Source organism: Octodon degus, unplaced genomic scaffold, assembly GCF_000260255.1.
Source record: "Octodon degus isolate 3935 unplaced genomic scaffold, OctDeg1.0 scaffold00006, whole genome shotgun sequence".
In the NCBI taxonomy this organism is placed as follows: Eukaryota; Metazoa; Chordata; class Mammalia; order Rodentia; family Octodontidae; genus Octodon; species Octodon degus.
The window spans coordinates 34,013,437-34,030,608 of NW_004524582.1; the positions used below are offsets into that span (position 1 = coordinate 34,013,437).

General features: G+C 48.0%; 1 protein-coding gene and 1 pseudogene across 5 annotated transcripts in view; both read right to left on the reverse strand.

The window, feature by feature from the left end:
- Pigg (phosphatidylinositol glycan anchor biosynthesis class G) overlaps positions 1-17,172 on the reverse strand; it is a 42,325-nt gene that overhangs the window by 3,387 nt on the left and 21,766 nt on the right. For 3 of the 5 annotated variants that reach the window (XM_023700556.1, XM_023700552.1, XM_012516653.2), the window contains 6 exons: positions 11,934-12,151; positions 11,301-11,582; positions 9,695-10,149; positions 8,321-8,512; positions 4,845-5,154; positions 2,283-2,446 (listed from right to left, as the gene is read on the reverse strand). In XM_023700556.1, coding sequence (XP_023556324.1) covers positions 2,283-2,446; positions 4,845-5,154; positions 8,321-8,512; positions 9,695-10,149; positions 11,301-11,582; positions 11,934-12,151 — 1,621 coding nt within the window. Of the gene's footprint in view, positions 1-2,282; positions 2,447-4,844; positions 5,155-8,320; positions 8,513-9,694; positions 10,150-11,300; positions 11,583-11,933; positions 12,152-17,172 lie in introns of those variants that run through there. The other 2 variants (XM_023700564.1, XM_023700559.1) reach the window with 2 other exon arrangements.
- Positions 14,207-15,342, reverse strand: LOC105743356 (annotated as a pseudogene).

The following is a 17,172-nucleotide window of genomic DNA, read 5'->3' on the forward strand; positions in this document are numbered from 1 at the left end:
GATCCCGCGGCCTGGGTCGTCTCACTCACTCCCCAGGCCTGCGCTCTGGGTCATCTGTTCAGGATCCAGAGGGCCCGGGTAGTCTCACTCACTCGCTAGGCCTGCGCTCTGGGTCTGTTCAGGATCCCACGGCCTGGGTCGTCTCACTCACTTGCAAGGCCTGCGCTCTGGGTCTGTTCAGGATCCCGCAGGCCCCCGGGTCGTCTCACTCACCGCCGAGCCTGCGCTCTGGGTTTGTTCAGGATCCCGCAGACCCCCGGGTCATCTCACTCTGCCCTGTTGTTTCTAAACCACCAACACAACTATTACACAAATCTAAATTAGTCTTTGAAGCAACATACCCTGATGATCATTTTGGAGTTCTGCCCATCTGTGCTTTCTGGCCAGTCTGAAAGGCCTAGGGGCCTTCAGGTCCTGGCTTCACCCATGCTCTGGCTTTGTTGTCTTCCTCTGAACCCTGCATGCATGGATGAGAGCTGTCTGTGGTCAGCCCACATCCCACATCCTTGCTGCCGCACACTCACAGCAGCAGCTCTACTTTGGGTGGAATGGGATGGGCATAGCCACAGAAGGTCAGGCACTTCTGCCAGGCAGATGGTGCCTGTGGCTCTCAGTGTCTACATTGTGAGGTGTGGGCTTGGGGAGATGGTGAACTACCCAGCTGTGGCAAAAGCTAAGAGGTGGGGCAGCATGTGTGTATAGGGTGTGTGCAATAGCATCACTTACACAGGTACACTCTGTGATGCGCTCCTCAGTCCTGTTGACCAGGAGACTCCACCACGTGCCACTTTAAGATGTTCCCACAATGCTTCCTGCTTCTGTGTTCAATGTCCAGCGAAGGTACCACAGCCACTTAGGGGCCAAAGGACAGGGCTGTCCAGGTGCTAAGCTCACTGGCTCCCCTCTCAGGCCTCTGCATGTCCCTCTCCACCTGCTGGGTCCTCAACTGTTCGTCATCCTGGCGTGTCTATGCTTTTGCTGTGGCAGTACTAGCCCCCTTCTTCTGTCTTGTTTCTACCTGCAGCCAAACTTGAGTGACCCCCACAGTAGTTACCTTGTTGTATGCCCTGAATGCCAGCATCTGCCTGGAACATTGTACCAACACCAGGTAAAGATTAGCATACAGGGTGAGCTCTGTGGACAGGAGAGGTTACTGCATCACCTTCTTCTCAGCCAGCACATGGTCCAGCTTCCACTGCCCAGGCTGTATTCAATGTCAGTGCACAATGGCTAATATCATCTGTCTAGAAGAATGTAACTCATTCCCTCACAGTGGCCAATGGGCTCTTGGTTTTACCAGTGGACACTGGCACAGAGCCATATTTGCTTCCACCTGCACTGCCTGGCTCAGCCTAGCAGCCCTGCAGCTGGGGTCTTGACCACTCAAGACAAACTCTGACCTGTTGGAAACATCTCTAGGCACCATTTAGATCTCATTATTATTTTCTTACATTACTGAAACAAAATGGAAATGACTAATACTTGATGTTTAAAGCTTTTAAAAATGAAAGTGAAAAATCATTTCTAAAATGAAGGACTACTTAACTAGGGAAAACAGCAATTAATACTGCCCATTGATTAAAATGCTTGTAACTAACTCCCTTAACAAGTACCACTCTGAATGTGCCCACACATCTCACATCTGACAGTGCTAGGCCAGCAGGCACTAGAGTTGCCTGGTCAGTGGACAGAGTGCCTGCTCACAAAGCTGTCTCTTAGAGAAACTAGACAAAAATTAAAGATGAAGAAAGCAGAGAATAAGAACGTAGGAATACTGCTGAGAACACAGGTGAGGCTGTGCAATGCCCAGAGGTGGTGAGGCAAGGAGCTATAAGCATAGGAGGTGCAGGGAAGAGCTTCCAGGCTGCCCTCTTCACCTTTCCACTCATTGCCATCTTCCTGTGGCTGGGTGACAGCTCCAGAAGTCTCAGAACCTGCCTGACCTGGCCAGCAGCACCCCAGGGCCACTGCACTGCAGGACTTCTGAGGCCAAGGGCCAGTGTCTTTGTTTCCTTGCTCCTAAACCCCCACCACCAGCAAACAGAAAAGCTCAGGGAGCAGAAGACAGAACCTGCCCAAACAGTTGAACTAGGGGAAGGAACCCAGCCTACAGTGCCCTTAGATATGCTGTAGGCCTCAGAGCTGCACACTAGGCTTATTTAAGGAAGACCACTGGTGAACAGGCTATCAACCCATGGAATTCAGATGCCCAAATCTAGAAGGTATAACTCTTAGAAACAGGAAACCCTGTCAAATTTGTGCTAAATATAGAGGTGCCTCACCTGTTTGCTTCTGCGCTCAGGAAATGTGCCAGGTGGCCAGCCCACAGCACGGGTCCCACATATGTCCCAAATACTGTCAGGAATGTGGCTGGAATCTCCATGTAAGTATCTAAGCCCACAAAGCCTGCTGAGACATCAATGGTGGCGATGTTGTTGGAGTTGCCCTGGAACAGAGGAGACCCGGGATAATGATGGCCTTGCGACACAGTACCAATCACTGTTCCTGAGTGTGGGCACATGGGCCAGATGACCACATCAGCATGGCCACAGGTGAGAGTGGAACACATGGGCCCAGGTGATCATGCTGGTGTGAACGTACTGTCAGAGGAGCCAGACAGCCTGATTACATCCAGGGCTAGCTGCTTCTCTGGTCACTAGGCTGCTCCAGGATGAGTCATCTATCTGCCTGCTGTGACATCCCAGGCCCAAAGAAGCCACATGGCTGATGTAGAGACATCCCTCCTGAAGAGTCAGCCTGCTGGGAGGAAACAGCAATCTCATTCCTTTGTACATATCCACCACTGTTCTTCGGGTGAGCAGGGACCTGCCCTTAAAGGCCTTGTGGGTGTACACCAGGTTGGAGATTGCTGGCTGTGGCTGAGTTACAGTGGAAGGTAAGCTGGCACTGCAGGAGACACTGGCCTGCTTACTGAGGACTGACTTCTGACTGTGTAGAGTTTGGATGATTCTGGACAGCCCCTACGCTATGAGACAGCAGATCCCCCTGCCTCCTGAGGGATCTCTTGAGGGTTCACCTCTCTCCACTTGCAGTCTCTTGAACCTGGTGATTTGTGTACCACGTGGACTCCTCAATCTGACTCACACTCTCCTCAGTGGGGCCATCAGGCATGGTGTGGTGCTGCTGACACCTACATAGGTCCAGAGACGCACACATCCTTCTGTTCTACCAGGCACTAATCTTCCTTGAGGACTCTGGGTTCCTATCTCCCTTGCGCACTTTTGTCTAAGGACAGCAGCAAGTTGGCATCAGGAAGAGAAGGGTGAGGGGAGAGGTCAGGGCCTGGTGGGAACAGAGGTGGGTCTGCTCCTGGAACAGATACTAATTCTGGAGCAGGGGCAGCAGAACAGAAGGTCAACCAGACAGACAGCAGTGGGTCAGCATGTGCTCCCGTGATGATACCCAACCTGCATTAACTCACTGTTATCAGCCATGTGACATGGCATATCACTGTCCCTGGTATAGAGGCAAGAGACTGAGGCACAAAGACATGGAATTAAGTGCAAATGGAGGACTAGTAAAACAGAGCACCCACATTCCTGATCCCCACATTGCCAAGGAAACATAGAGCTGAGGCAGAAAGGCTAACACTCATTTCCCTGATCCAAGGAAGAAAGGAAAAAACTCAACCAGAGACAGGGAGAGCTAGGGCAGGGACAAGGGGCATGGTGAGGGGGAGGACTGGGAGAGGACAGAGACACACAAATGACAGATCTAGAGAGCTAGGACAGGGGACCTAGGATGGGATGGGGGGGCAGCAGGAGGAAAACAAGAAGAGGGGAGGCGAGAAGAGTAGAGCAGATTCCATCAGGCTCCTGACCCATCTAAGAGAACAGCACTGTCCACTGTCCCCAATTTATAGATAAGAAACTGAGGCACAACACTCATTTTCCAGAGGCCCCTGTGGGAAGATTTTCTGTATTCTGTGGAGCACCTTATGCTGATGCCACCCTAGGTCAGAGTTCCTTCCTTAAGGAGACTGAGGTCGAGAGGGTTGGAAGGTGAAGCCTTGGGCTGGTCTCAATCTGAACATGCTATGGAGGACTGGTGGGTTTCTCTAACTTACTCACTACCCTTGGGCTCCATGCCAGAGTGCAGAGACAAGTCACATAATTAGAGGCACAGGACACCAGGAATACAGGAGGAGCACAAGGACGAAGCCCTACTGGGGCATGATTGGATGAGACCTTGGGATTGGCCAAAGCATTGGAAGCCAGTGTATAAGGAAACAGAGGAGCAGGTGCTCTGTGAAGGTGTACTCTCTCACCTAGGAAGCTGGTGGAGAGGTCTGCAGTGACCTACATTCCCCTGGGGACACCAGTAGGCTGTGGGACAACTATCCAAGTATGTCTATACACATCTGAGCAGGCTCAGGCTTGCCTGTGATGGGTCTTTATAAACACTGGAGCAAAACCCTGCCATTCTTCCAGGTCCCAGTGGACAAACAGCCACATGGAGACACTGAATGGTTCCCAGTGTGGACAGCCCTGACACCAGGAATGTAAACACGATTACTACACTCATAAAATAAGCAAGCAAAAGATTTGATGTGTGTTCTTAACTGCTCCTCATAACTAAATCCTCACCTGATCCCGCAGAGCAACAATTGGCTATTGTGCACATCCACAAGTCCACAATAAGAATCTCTTCCTTAAATAACAGTGCTTTATTTTATAAAAGACATAGGCTTAAACACAGTTCACTGTGTATACTGACAGTTCTCACTAAACAAGTGCTACTTTTCCAACTTCTAAAATGTTCTCAAATAAAAAATAAGACACTGAAATGAATAGTCTTCTACTCATGATAATAATGAAACCTACCTGAAAATAGAAGAATGCTTGACCGAACCAATAATGCATTACAGTGATCTCAGCTACATCGTGTCTCAGGGGCTTCCAGATGAATTTAGTCATGATGGTCTGGATCAAGAGGCTAAATGCTAACACCGGAAGATTATGTGGTCTTAAGAGCAATGCTGCCAGAAGAACTAATCCACTATATAGTTCCCACAAACCTACAGTCTTGACTTTGAAGTCTGTAGCAATGACTTGAGATTTAAGCAAGTCTTTGGTGCCCGTGAACAGAATGCCAAGGACAAAGACATAAACAAAACGAGCTTCAAGAATACCCCTAAAAAGAAAGCAAAATAAGTTAGATTCATTTGCACCAACTACAGATTTTCCCATGAAAACACATGTCTACTTAGTGAATGCCTACATGTGCCAGCACAGCTAGCCACACAGTGGCACCCTCTGCACCGCAGTTATCCCTCTTACTCCCCTTAGCTGCAGGACCTGCAGGCTGGTTCTGTGTATATCTTTGTAACAGAGCTGGCTTCAGGGGCATCTCGCTCTTCAGCTAGAGCTGTGCCTTGCAGTACACCAAGAAAACCACCCATCTACCTGGTACAGTGAAAACCACTGCCCTGGTATAAGACCCCACTCTCAGAAACTCCCATCTGTTCACAAATGCTGACCATGTGAGCAAGCAGGTTCACAGTCAAGCAGATTCAGAAAGGACACACCCATAAGCATGCAGTCTGGGCCCTATGTCCAGCTTTGCTGTTGAGAAGTTAATACTTCTGCCACTCACCTTTGTTACTTGTGAAAAGAATGAAAAATGGTATCTATACCTCACATGGCTGTCACAGGGATTGAACAGGGGATGTGCATTGTTTGGCATAGTAAGTGTTCAGCCTTACTTTTATGAATTAACTATTTCAATACTTCATTTAGGTAAAAGATACAATTTAGGATACTAGGCCTAAGAATTTCATTTTACAAAGCACATGTATTCCTAAAACATAGTATTTTAAGTAGATTTTGTAACTTGTTTCATATATACTGCATTTAAGACATTAAGTAAATTTGAAAGTATCAATATATATAAATGAGTTTTCTTATATCAAATTTTCTTAGAAAGGCTCATGTATTTAAAAATCCCTTCTTTAATACAATCAGTTTGGTTTCAATTTTAGTATATGTGATGCTGAAGCAAGCACATAAGTTTGATGCCAGTACAGTGGGCTGTGCGTGCCTGTGCCTGGCAGGTGGCACTTGCTGAGGAGGTGACGTCTGGGAGCTGGCGTCTGGGAGGTCAGGAGTGTGCTGAGATGATGCTGAGAGCAGGTCTCACATGCTCGGAGGAGGGACCCACATAGGTTAGAACCCTTGAGAAAGTTTCAAAGAAGAAACTGAGATGGCTCTGTAACTGAAGGAGGTTGAGTGGCGAAGATGAGGAGAGCATCCAGAGAAACATCTGAAACCATTCTTGCCCTAACCAGTAAGCTCCAGGGCCACTGCCTTGAGCATCTCCTCCAGCCAAGCCTCGGCTTCTAGTGAGAAGATTGTAAGCCACAGACAATAAAAGACTGCAGAACACTGTATGAGCCCAGAACCACAGCAGATCCAGAACCAGGCAGATGAGGAACCAGGAATATTCAGTGAAGATAGGAGGGGATATGGGATGGAAGCATTTTCTAGGGGAAAGATGAACAAGCCAATGCACTGAAAGAAAAAGCATCATAGCTGGTTTTGGACACCACAGACAACATGCTGTAGTAGGCAACCAGGCAAGTGAGAAGACCAAAGCCAGGAAACAGTGTACAGGTCTGGGAGGAAATAAAAAGATTTGTTCATACACTGCAGTTTGTGATGACACAAATACTCCCTGATGTAGTGTCCAGCCTGAGGTTTTCTCAGTCTTCTACTCTGAAGGAGAGCATGCCTCTGTACCTGACCCCAGCCTCTCCACCCACTCTGGCCTCCAGCTTCAGCAGGTGCTTCCTGGTGTTCCTGAGCTCTGCAGCCACCCACACGGTATAGCTGTATCCCTCGGCTCCCACCTGTACCTTTTGTTTCATAAAAAAGTAGTATTAATTTTGAATATATGTAATGTTCAAAAATGAATATTTTCCTTTTTTAAAAAGATCACACTCTACCTATAATCTTGAGTCCTAAATACTAAACACCAATATTTTATCTAGTCTTTCACACAAATATGAAAAATTAAATTCACCTGGTAAACTGGGATCATATGACAATTGTACAGCCTAGTGCTCCACAATGTTGTTCTAATTCTTGAGAGCTGTCAGGAAAATCAGCTCTCTTTAGTTCAATTCTACAGAACTTCAACATGACCACACAGTTGGTCACCCCATGGTTGATGGACAACTATTTTATTCTTTATCTTTTTCAATTATAAATGATGCTTAATGAACATGCTGCATATACACTGAGAATAATATGAGAATTACATCAGAGATACTTAAAATTAGGCATAGTTAATAGATTTAATAGAGGATGAACAGGCATGTACAAACAGGCATCTGAGTTTTACAAATGTACCATTACCCATTTAAAATCAACCGATAGGTTAATCCCAACATCCCCCTGCTATGTTCTCAGGACACATTTGAGAAGCTTAAAGCGTTCCTACACTGCAGCATCTGTCTTAGGACAGGTTCTATCCAGCCACCTCCCAGGAGTGGGAGACAGACTGTTCTACCATAATGCCCTCAAACAGAAGAGTGGGCACTTGACACATAAGGATAAATTTGTGACTGAACTCTCCTGGCATGTACAGCATAGAGCTCCTGACCATACTGGAGCACAATGAACATTATAGGACATCCTGCCTTAATTTAAGCGGATGCTTCCTAGTAGTTGGAAAAAAAAGCATAGACCATTCACATTCTGTTAAATCTATTAACTCTGTCTGATTTGAAGTATTTCTTTGGTATAACCACATTCTCCTCAGTGTATATGCAGCATGTTCATAAAGCATCATTTATAATGGCAAAAAAATAAAGAGCAAAACAGTTGTCCACCAGATGTGGGGTAATCAACCTTGTGGTCATGTTGAAGCGCCACAGAATTGAATTAAAGATAGCTCAGTTTCCTGATAGCGGTCTGACCAAGCGCTTTTGTAGAAACGGACAGTTTCTACAGAGTCACAGCACAATTGAGCACTGTTGCCTTTAAGTTAGACACCAGTCCATTACCTGTTAGTCTTATGATATCCCAAGTTTAGTTAATTAAAACCAAAAAACAATTGCCAAAAACAAACAGTAACTCAATGACCTTCCAAGCTACTTGTCTTTCTCCTAAAACAGTGCTAAGAAAGTGAAGGTTTTGTTAGTTAGGTTCATGATGGCTTTGTTAGCTATGCTGTAACAGCTGCTGCTGAAATCATAAAAACCAAACTCCAGTGTTCTAAAGATTGGTATGACATTTTTCAGTATATAAAATACAATGACAGCTCTAAAAGCAAGTCCACATATCTGCAATGTACTTACTTTGAAATGCCTCTGTTGGCCGGTTGCCATGGGAACAGCAAATTCCCAATAGATGCCCGATAGCAGAAGACACCCACCAGTCCTAGTGCCAGGGCAACCTTGGACACAGGGGAGCATCCTCTCTGAGCCAGCATGAAGATCACAAGCAGGGAGAGGGCAGCTAGGCAGGAGAGTTCCATTTTGTGACTAGTGCTGCAGTGAGACAGAAAATGCCAAGGTTATCACCAAATGGGAATAGTGATATATGCAATCCATAGCCAGGGGTTCTAAAGAACTGTGTTCAAAATAGCTAATTTTCCTGGACAGAAAAAGAAGCTGGTTAATTAAGCTCAAACAAAAGTTCTTAAAATGTGACAAATAAATATGTTCAGCTGAAGTTCAACTTCGACAAGCTTGGAAGTTGGGCAGGAGGCATGAAAGTCTTGTCTCTACCACTCTAGTCTGGCTGCATCCTCATATGCTTCCGGCAGGCTGTAACCACCCCGTGGGGTGAGGGGAGGTGTAGGGGTGGAGCCCAGCTGTGCCTAGAGTATACCACGTCAGGCTCTCTGTTCTCCACCACAGCTCACACAAGTTTAGACATCACTATTAAAAAGATAAGTATTCTGTACAGTATACACAGACCTGGAAAAACAACCTGGGTATTCACCTGCTACTGAGCTTTAAGCTACATGTATATTTTAGGCACTCTGGAGGGCCATGTGCCATGGCAGAGGACAGGGGTATCCTGTGGCAAGAGTGAAGGGTGCAGGCAGTCCACAGTCACACCCTTAGGGGCATGCAGCAGGTATGCCAGCAATATCTTTCCTCAATTTTCAGATCTTCAACAGTATATTTTTTTTTAATTTTTAAAAAACTTCTTTTATGTATAGGGTCTCACTATGCAGTTCAGACTTGTAGTGAGCCTCCTGTTTCAGGATTACAGGTATGTGCCACCACACCATTTCAGTGGCCTGCATGGTGGCACTGGGGACTAAACCTGGATCCTTGTGCTTGCCAGGCAGGTGCTTAGACCACTGAGCTATCTCCCCAGCCCCAGTATCCTATTCTTTTTTTTTTCATTTATGTATTTGATATAAGGTCTCACTATGCAGCTCAGACTTATAGTGAGCCTCCTGTTTTTAGCCTCCCCAGTGCTGGGATAACAGGCATGCACCACCATACCTGGACTCAGGGGCAGGGCTGGCATGGTATGCAGGACCTGGGATCAAACCCTGGTCCCTGTGCTTGCCAAAGCAGGCACTTAGTCTGCTGAGCTATCTTGCAGGCCCTTAGTATCCTATTCTTAACACACAAAAAAAAGGCTTAAGTGTATTCAAAGAAGACTGGTGTGCAAATTCAGTAGTAAGGTCAGTTTGCTGTGATCACCCTCACCTGGTGAGCCAGTGGCCAAGGTCTGGCCGGTGAGCTCCCTGAACCCCCGTGTGGTTCAAGAACCTCAGCAGTCGGCAGCAGGCCAGCACCAGCCATGGGCCAGCCAGCACTGCCCAGCGTGCATGACCTCTGTGTGTTCCAGAAGGGCAAGGAGCTTTATCCATCTGGCCAGCCTTGGGGGCCTCACAGGCAAAGCAGTCCTGATGCACAGAGGTAGCCCCCACAGTCCCTGGCTCTGTGTGGAAACAGTGTGGCAGCTCGTTGTTGTGTCCCAGAAAGTAGCTCCTGCAGGTTTCCTGGCTCAGAGCCAGACAGAGTGTACTGACCAGGAAGTACCAGGTCTGATGCTCTTCTTCCACAAAGCTGCTGGCTCCCAGGCTCAGGACATGGCCCACGGTGCCCAGCAGGAGGAGGAGGCCCACCTCCGACCATCCCGAGCAGGGGTGGGCTGCACTCTGTGAGGAAGAAATGCATCTGATAAAAGGTGATCTGAAAGTGGCACACACTCACTGCATGTGCTGATGACCTTGCTCAGAGCAACGACCCCTGTGACTGGTCCTAAGTTCTCTTTATGGCCAGTGCCCAAAGCCTTACCCAAAAGAGCCCTTTCTCCTGTGGCATCCTCACCCCAGCCACAGGGGCAAAGACCAAGATGGTTGGGCCCTCTGGGCAACAATGAACCCAAGTGCTTGTCAGGGCCCCTACAAGTCCCTGCTGGCCTCCTTCCATGCCAGCTTCTGCTGCCTGGAAACTGAAGAGCCCAACACATGCCCCACACCAGACAGTATACTTCCCCATGAGTTTTTAGAAGTCTAGTTTCCACTACAACAGTTACATCTGAATGGCAAAGGCAGCATCACAGTCCTGTCTTTTTAATGTTCTAATTTTAAATGGCTAAAGATTTAGACTCAATTGCTGTCATTTGTTCTTCTATTAATTGTGCTGTGAGGTATCAGGGAGAGCGGTAACATGAGCCCGGCTAGGCCTGGCAGGTACAGGCATGGACAAAAACAATCTGTGTCATAGTGACAGAAGTGTCTATCGTCACTGCCCTGCAGTGAGGCCTGTGAAGGACCTGTGAGGGCAGAGGTGGGAGAGAGCACTGCACAAGGTCCCACCATCCTTGTGGTGCTCTGGGCACTATGGACCTTACAGCAGCTGTCAATTCCTGCTCTCTGCCCTCCTCCCACTTCTCAGCTAATGAACAAAGATGGCTGGCAGAGCCTCAAAATTTAAAGAACGACACTTGGGGATGAAGAAGCACAAAAGACCACGTATCCTGGAGCCTCCTGAGCACCCACCAGTGTACTGTACCCTTGGCTGCAGTTTACATACTCAGCTACATGCAGGCCCACATGTGGCCAGCAACCTCGAATTGCCCTCTGGTTCTCTCCTGGAGCTCTCCTTCTAACCAAGAGCAGAGACACATGGCCTGATCCCATACCAGAATACAAAGCTCACATGCCCAGAGGCCTGGATGGGCAGCTAAACTCTCTCCCTGCCATTCCCTTTGCGGTGGCCTTTCTAGGATACCACAAGCATGACCCTAATGGTGCATACCAGGTGTTCATCACATCTGAGGGATGAAAGTCCACACCTGTCATACCTTCCACAGGAGAGTGCTGTCCATGACCATCCTGGCAAGCGCAGATGCAATCACACAGAGCAGTGCAGAAACCAGCACCATCACACCCCCTGCTGCCAGCCACGGGAGGCTGCAGAAGTAGCAGGAGCTCTCGGCTGAGGTGCACACTACTACATGGATGGCTGACAGGACCAGGAACACCAGGTAGAAGAGCAGAGAGAACACGGGAGGTGACAGGGGCACTTCTAGCTCAGCTCTTCTGTGCAGCACTTGTGGGGTGCTAAGGAGGAGCAGGGTGAGAGCCTGGAACAGAAGATGCCAGCGCTGAACAGGTGGCTGGGTGTGGCATGAGCCACATGACCCAACCCTCCTGCCCTATGCCAGTTGCTTACAGTGAAGACAGAGAAGAGACTTAAGAAAGAGGATTTTTAGTTGCCTCTACAAGTGCATGGTGTGGCTTATTTTTTACCTGCTGTGGCAGGTAAATGCAGTCACTCGCAAGGCTTTGTGCACCTTTACAAGCTGTACACATGATGGGAGGGTAAGGAAAACCTGTATTTTCTGCTTAGTAACACTGATATATTTTAAACTCACATTTTGGCTGAGTTACTAAATCTGTGTAATACTTGAGCACCACCACATGAACATTCATACCTCCAAAACAACTATGGTCCCCACTGCCATGGAGTAGATGTCATACTGAGCCACATGCATGCTTAGTGCCAGGCTCAGGGTCTTCAGTGCCCCAAGGTACTGCCTGGCCACCTTGGTCCCCAGGTTGAGCAGGGCACCAGAACGATCTTCCTCCAAATGCAGCTTCACCCAGTTCCCATGGAGCCTTTCGGCCATCACAAACTGCTCGAATCCAGGATCTGCAGGACAGAAATCACATGGCATGATTTTTAGAACTGATACCCAATGCACACTGTCTGTTCCTCCAGGGGAGATGCAACAGCACATTATAAAATTGTGAAAGTTTACAATGAGCCTGTCTGTCAAAGCTCCTTCAGAGTATAGGTCCTGGTACACACAACCTAGACAGAAATGTCTACCTGCAACTCAGCCCAGACTCTTCTATGCCTCTTATCTTGTCATACCCCCTTACCCTCTCATTGACTTTTTTCACACTGCCTCCTTTTGTGCAACATAAAACCACTTGTGAAGTGCACCGAGTCAATAGGTCCTGGTTGTACAGAATCCCTCTGGCTCTCACAACACTCACATGGGGGCCCCACCCCACCACCCCTACCTCTATGCACAGCCAGTCCTTCTGTCCTCTGGAAGGTGACTCTCCAGCCTTCCCTGCTCAGGAAGGCCAGTGATGGCCTGAAACGGGAGTGCTGGCTATGGGAAGGGGCTGGTCTCACGGCTGCTGCCTGCCTCCTGTAAACACTGGCAGCTGCTTGAGGCCAAGCAGTAGCTAGTACTCTTTGTGTCCAGAGCTAGATGGCCTCTCAGTCCTGCCTGGATCACACTTACTCATGACTAGACAGGTCTGCAAACCAGTAACCTCGACATGCTGGTATCTGAAATACATTTATTCTTTTTTTTTAATAATGTTAAGTCTTTTTTAAAAATTTTATTTATTTATGTGTGTGTGTGTGTGTGTGTGTGTGGCCAGCTCAGCCCACCAGGGGGCGGGGCTGGCTGGCATGTGGTGCTGGGGGATTGAACCGCGGTCCCTGTGCTTTGCTAAGCTTGTTCTAAGTAGGTGCTTTAGACCACTGAGCCATCTCACCAGCCCAATACGTTTATTCTTGGGAAGGGCCATTGAAGGGTAGACTGCCTGTCAGCAGGTCCCTACCCTGACAGCTCTGACCAAGCCCCAAGTTTGCCTCACAGGAACAAAAGAACCCTTGCAGACAACCCAGGTGCTGCATGAGGTGCAGACATGAACTTGCAGGTCTATGCGCATTACTCTGTAAGGTCAGTGCAACCTTGCAGCACTGATGGCCAGTACCCAGCTAAACAGCTCTTCCTTTCCTCCCTGCAGTGGTCAGTGGAGCTAGGATACAGACATAAGTGTCCCTTGTTCCTGTGACTCCATATAGAGGCTGTGAGGCACAGGCACAAATGCCCTATGTTTCTATGACTCCCTTTGGAAGCTGCTGGGTGTGGACACGGATCTTCCACTTTGTAACGCTAGATACTACAGTTAAGATGCCAGCCTCATACATTCACATTCTTGCCCCTCCCCCAGGACACACAGACAAAAGCATAGAAATGTAATTGCAAAGTGTGAAGAATGGTATGACAGAAAAATATGCTGTATAATGAGAATTCTGGGGTACGGGAGCAACTGGGTTCTATTTTTTTTTTTAAGTCACATTTATTTAGCATCATGATCAGACTATTACATTTAGCAATCAACAGCACGGGTGCAAAAAAAAGGTCTACATTAAAATCCTTTGTTGGAATGCTTAACACTTTCCATAGAACAGAAACTAAAATAACCTATTATACAATTAGTCACAAATACAAAGGGCCAGCCAAATAGCTCAGTGGATTAAAGCACCTGCAAGCAGGCACAGGAGCCGGGGGATGGGGGGGCTCAATCCCCAGGCCTGCTGTGCTGGCCCCACCCCCAGGTTGCCCTGAACAGCAATTGAGACTGGGCATGGTGGCTAGCACCTGTAATCCCAACTCTTGGGAGGCTGTAAACAGGCAGATCACTAGGAATCTGATCTAGTAGTGAGACCCTTAACACCCTGTAGACCCTTCCCTAAAATACAATAAAAGGAAAAATAAACAAAAAACAAATACAGTCCTCAAGTTTTTTGCCCATATGCATGAGTATTGTCTAAAACATGTCTTCTCTGTAGTAGCTAGGCCCTCCCACCACTGTGCTTGGCTGAGTTCACAAATCTGTTGAAACCTGCAGCTTCCCTGTCACTTCCCTGGCTCTCCTCTCCTGCTAAGCTTCTGCCACTGCCATAGCTACTGCTGGTGCTGGAGCCACCATAGCCACCTTGATTTCGTGGTTTGGTAAAATATTAGCCTCCACCACCATAGGGCCCAGAGCTTCTGCCTCCAAAGTTTCCTCCCTTCATGGGTCCAAAATTTGAAGACTGTTGTAATTGCCAAATTCATTATAGCTTCCACCACCTCCATAATTGCTTCCACTACCACCGCCAAAGCCGCCTCCGCCTCCTCCGTTGTTATAGCTGTCAAAGCTGCCACTCCCGCCACAGCCGCTGCCCTGGTTTCCATAACCCTGTTCACTACTTCCATAGCCTCTGCTTCCTCCAGAGTAACCAGGGCCACCACCTCCATAACCGCCATCATTACCAAATCCATTGTAGCCATCTCCCTTCCACCATATCCATCCCCACCACGGCTGCCACCAGTCACCTCAACCACTGAAGTTTCCTCTGCGACTGAAACTGTCACTGCCACCAAAACCACCTTCATGACCACCACCAAAATTTCCAGAACCACTTTGACCTCTTTGGCTAGATGAAGCACTAGCCTTCTCCTGCTTTGACAAGGCTTTTCTCACTATACAGTTGTAGCCGTTCACAGTGTGGTATTTTTGCATGACAATCTTATCCACAGAATCATGGTTATCAAAAGTTGCAAAAGCAAGACCCTCTTTTTTCCACTACCTCAGTCAGTCACAATTTCAATCACTTCGATTTTTCCATTTTGTTCAAAATAATCTCATAGGTGATGTTCTTCGGTATCTTCTTTAATGCCACCAACAAAGATCTTCTTCACTGTTAAGTGGGCACCTGGTCTTTAAGAATCTTCTCTTGAGACAGTTCTCTTTGGTTCCACAACTCTTTCATCCACTTTGTGTGGCCTGGTATTCATGACTGCATCTACCTCCTCCATAGTGGCATAAGTGACAAACACTAAGCTCCTGGAACACTTGGTGTTTGGGTCTCTCATTACCATGCAGTCTGTAAGTGTTCCCCATTGCTCAAAATGGCTCCTCAGACTCTCATCAGTTGTTTCAAAGCTCAGCCCTCTGATGAAGAGCTTCTGTAGCTGTTCGGGCGCCTTGGGAGACTCTGACTTAGACATGACGGCAGTAGGAAGAGACTGGCGATGCTTCCTCTGCAGTGTCCACTAGCAGAAAGCGGAACCGGGTTTCAGATTTCAAGTGGAGTGGGACACAAGCCTGATCTTACATTTAAGATGAATTGAAAGGGTACTTTGTAATTAACTCTGAAAATCTGGGGAAAAGCATCTTGTTAATGAGAACAGTATGTGTAAAGGTACTGAGGCGAATGAAAGGTGTTCCCACCAACTGGGAGCAAGAGCTGGGGCAAGAAGGCCAGGTGCTCAGGGCACGGTGGGTGTCTGAAAGGCTCATAGGTCATGTGGGGTCTGAAACCTTCTGTCAGACCTGCCCTGACAATGTAGATGGGGCCTCCTAGGGGCGCAGTACCCATTCAACAATCTTGGGTTCTCCCCTATCCTTCACAGGTCTTGATTTTTCCCAACCCTGACGTTTCTGAAATAGGTAAACAACTTTTCTGTTGTGATTTTATTTTTGTTGGTGTTTTTACTAGTACAGGACAGAGGGCACTTAAGAACAAATAAGCAGAATCTACCAACTTAACTGAAGTCATTTTTGAAAAAACAAAGCAAACCAGAAGTAACAGTGGTCCTGGTTGGGCCTGTATGTCATGGCCAGACCTTGCCTGGCCCTACATCTGTCACGATGTCCTCTCACCCTTGCTACCTGGCCCTGCCCCTCACCCTCAGCAGATCCTGTCCCCCATGTGACCCTCATGCAGTTGCCCTCCTGGATGTACCTCACAGCTCAGGAGAAGACCTGACAACATTACAGCAAACCCTCCTTCACAAACCCTCTCCTAACCAGCCACCCAGGAAGCCAGCCTTGATGGGCCTGGGCATGTGACTCACACAATGCCAGAGTCTATGGAGAGGCGCATGCCCCTCCCAGGACTATGTCTGCTGGCTCACAGACACTCAAGTGTCCCAACGCTAGAGCTAAGGCCCCTTCGCTGAGTCCCAGGACCTGCACCCCTTTCCTTCTCTCCGCCTACAGCAGTAGGGTTCCCCATCTCTCCAGATGGTCACTCCTGGCAGTCATGAAGGACTCACATTGCCAGATCTAATGCCTGGTCCTTGGGGCTCACTTCTACCAGGATTCACTGCAGTTGCTCATGGCCCCTGACTGAGATTCTTTCTTTCCTTGGCTTCCTGGACAACCCCTGGGCACTCTTGTGACTGTCCACTTCAGTGTGCACTCCCTCTTCTGTGTTGCTGAGAACACCAGCGCTGCTGCTTATTCTTGTACCTTACATCCCAGCATGCCACCCAATCCTGTCTATGCCACCCCCAAAGTCTGTTTGGAATGTAACCCCTGCCCCCACCCCATTTTCACCCACACTGTCTGGGTGCTGCAGTTGTTCCCCACTGGCTGAGCCCTCAACGACAGGCTGAGTGGCCAACCCTGCAGCTGCCCCACTTCACCTAGGATAAAGGTGGTTCTGGTGCCTAACACGCCACATGTGCATTGTCATCAGCTCCTTGCACTCTCTCCAGACATATCCTAAGGCTGCGTGTTTCCTGCACTGTCTCCTACCAGGTCGGCCCTGCCCCAGGGGTCCTGTCTCCATTGAGTCTCTATCATCCATCATGTTGCTTCTCTCCTCAATGATGAAGCACTGAGATCTTGTACCATTTAATGCTTTAACAGTTTGTAACAACTTGGGTAAATATTTGTTGAATTAATAAAACTAACAAAGACTGGGCATGGTGGCACCTACCTATAATCCTAGTGCTTAGGAGGCTAAAAACAGGAGAATCACTACAAGTCTGATCTACATAGTGAGACCTTGTAGACCCTGTACCAAAATACGTAACAAAATAAAAAAATAAATAAAACTAATGAAAGCACTCCACTTAGGGGTCTACA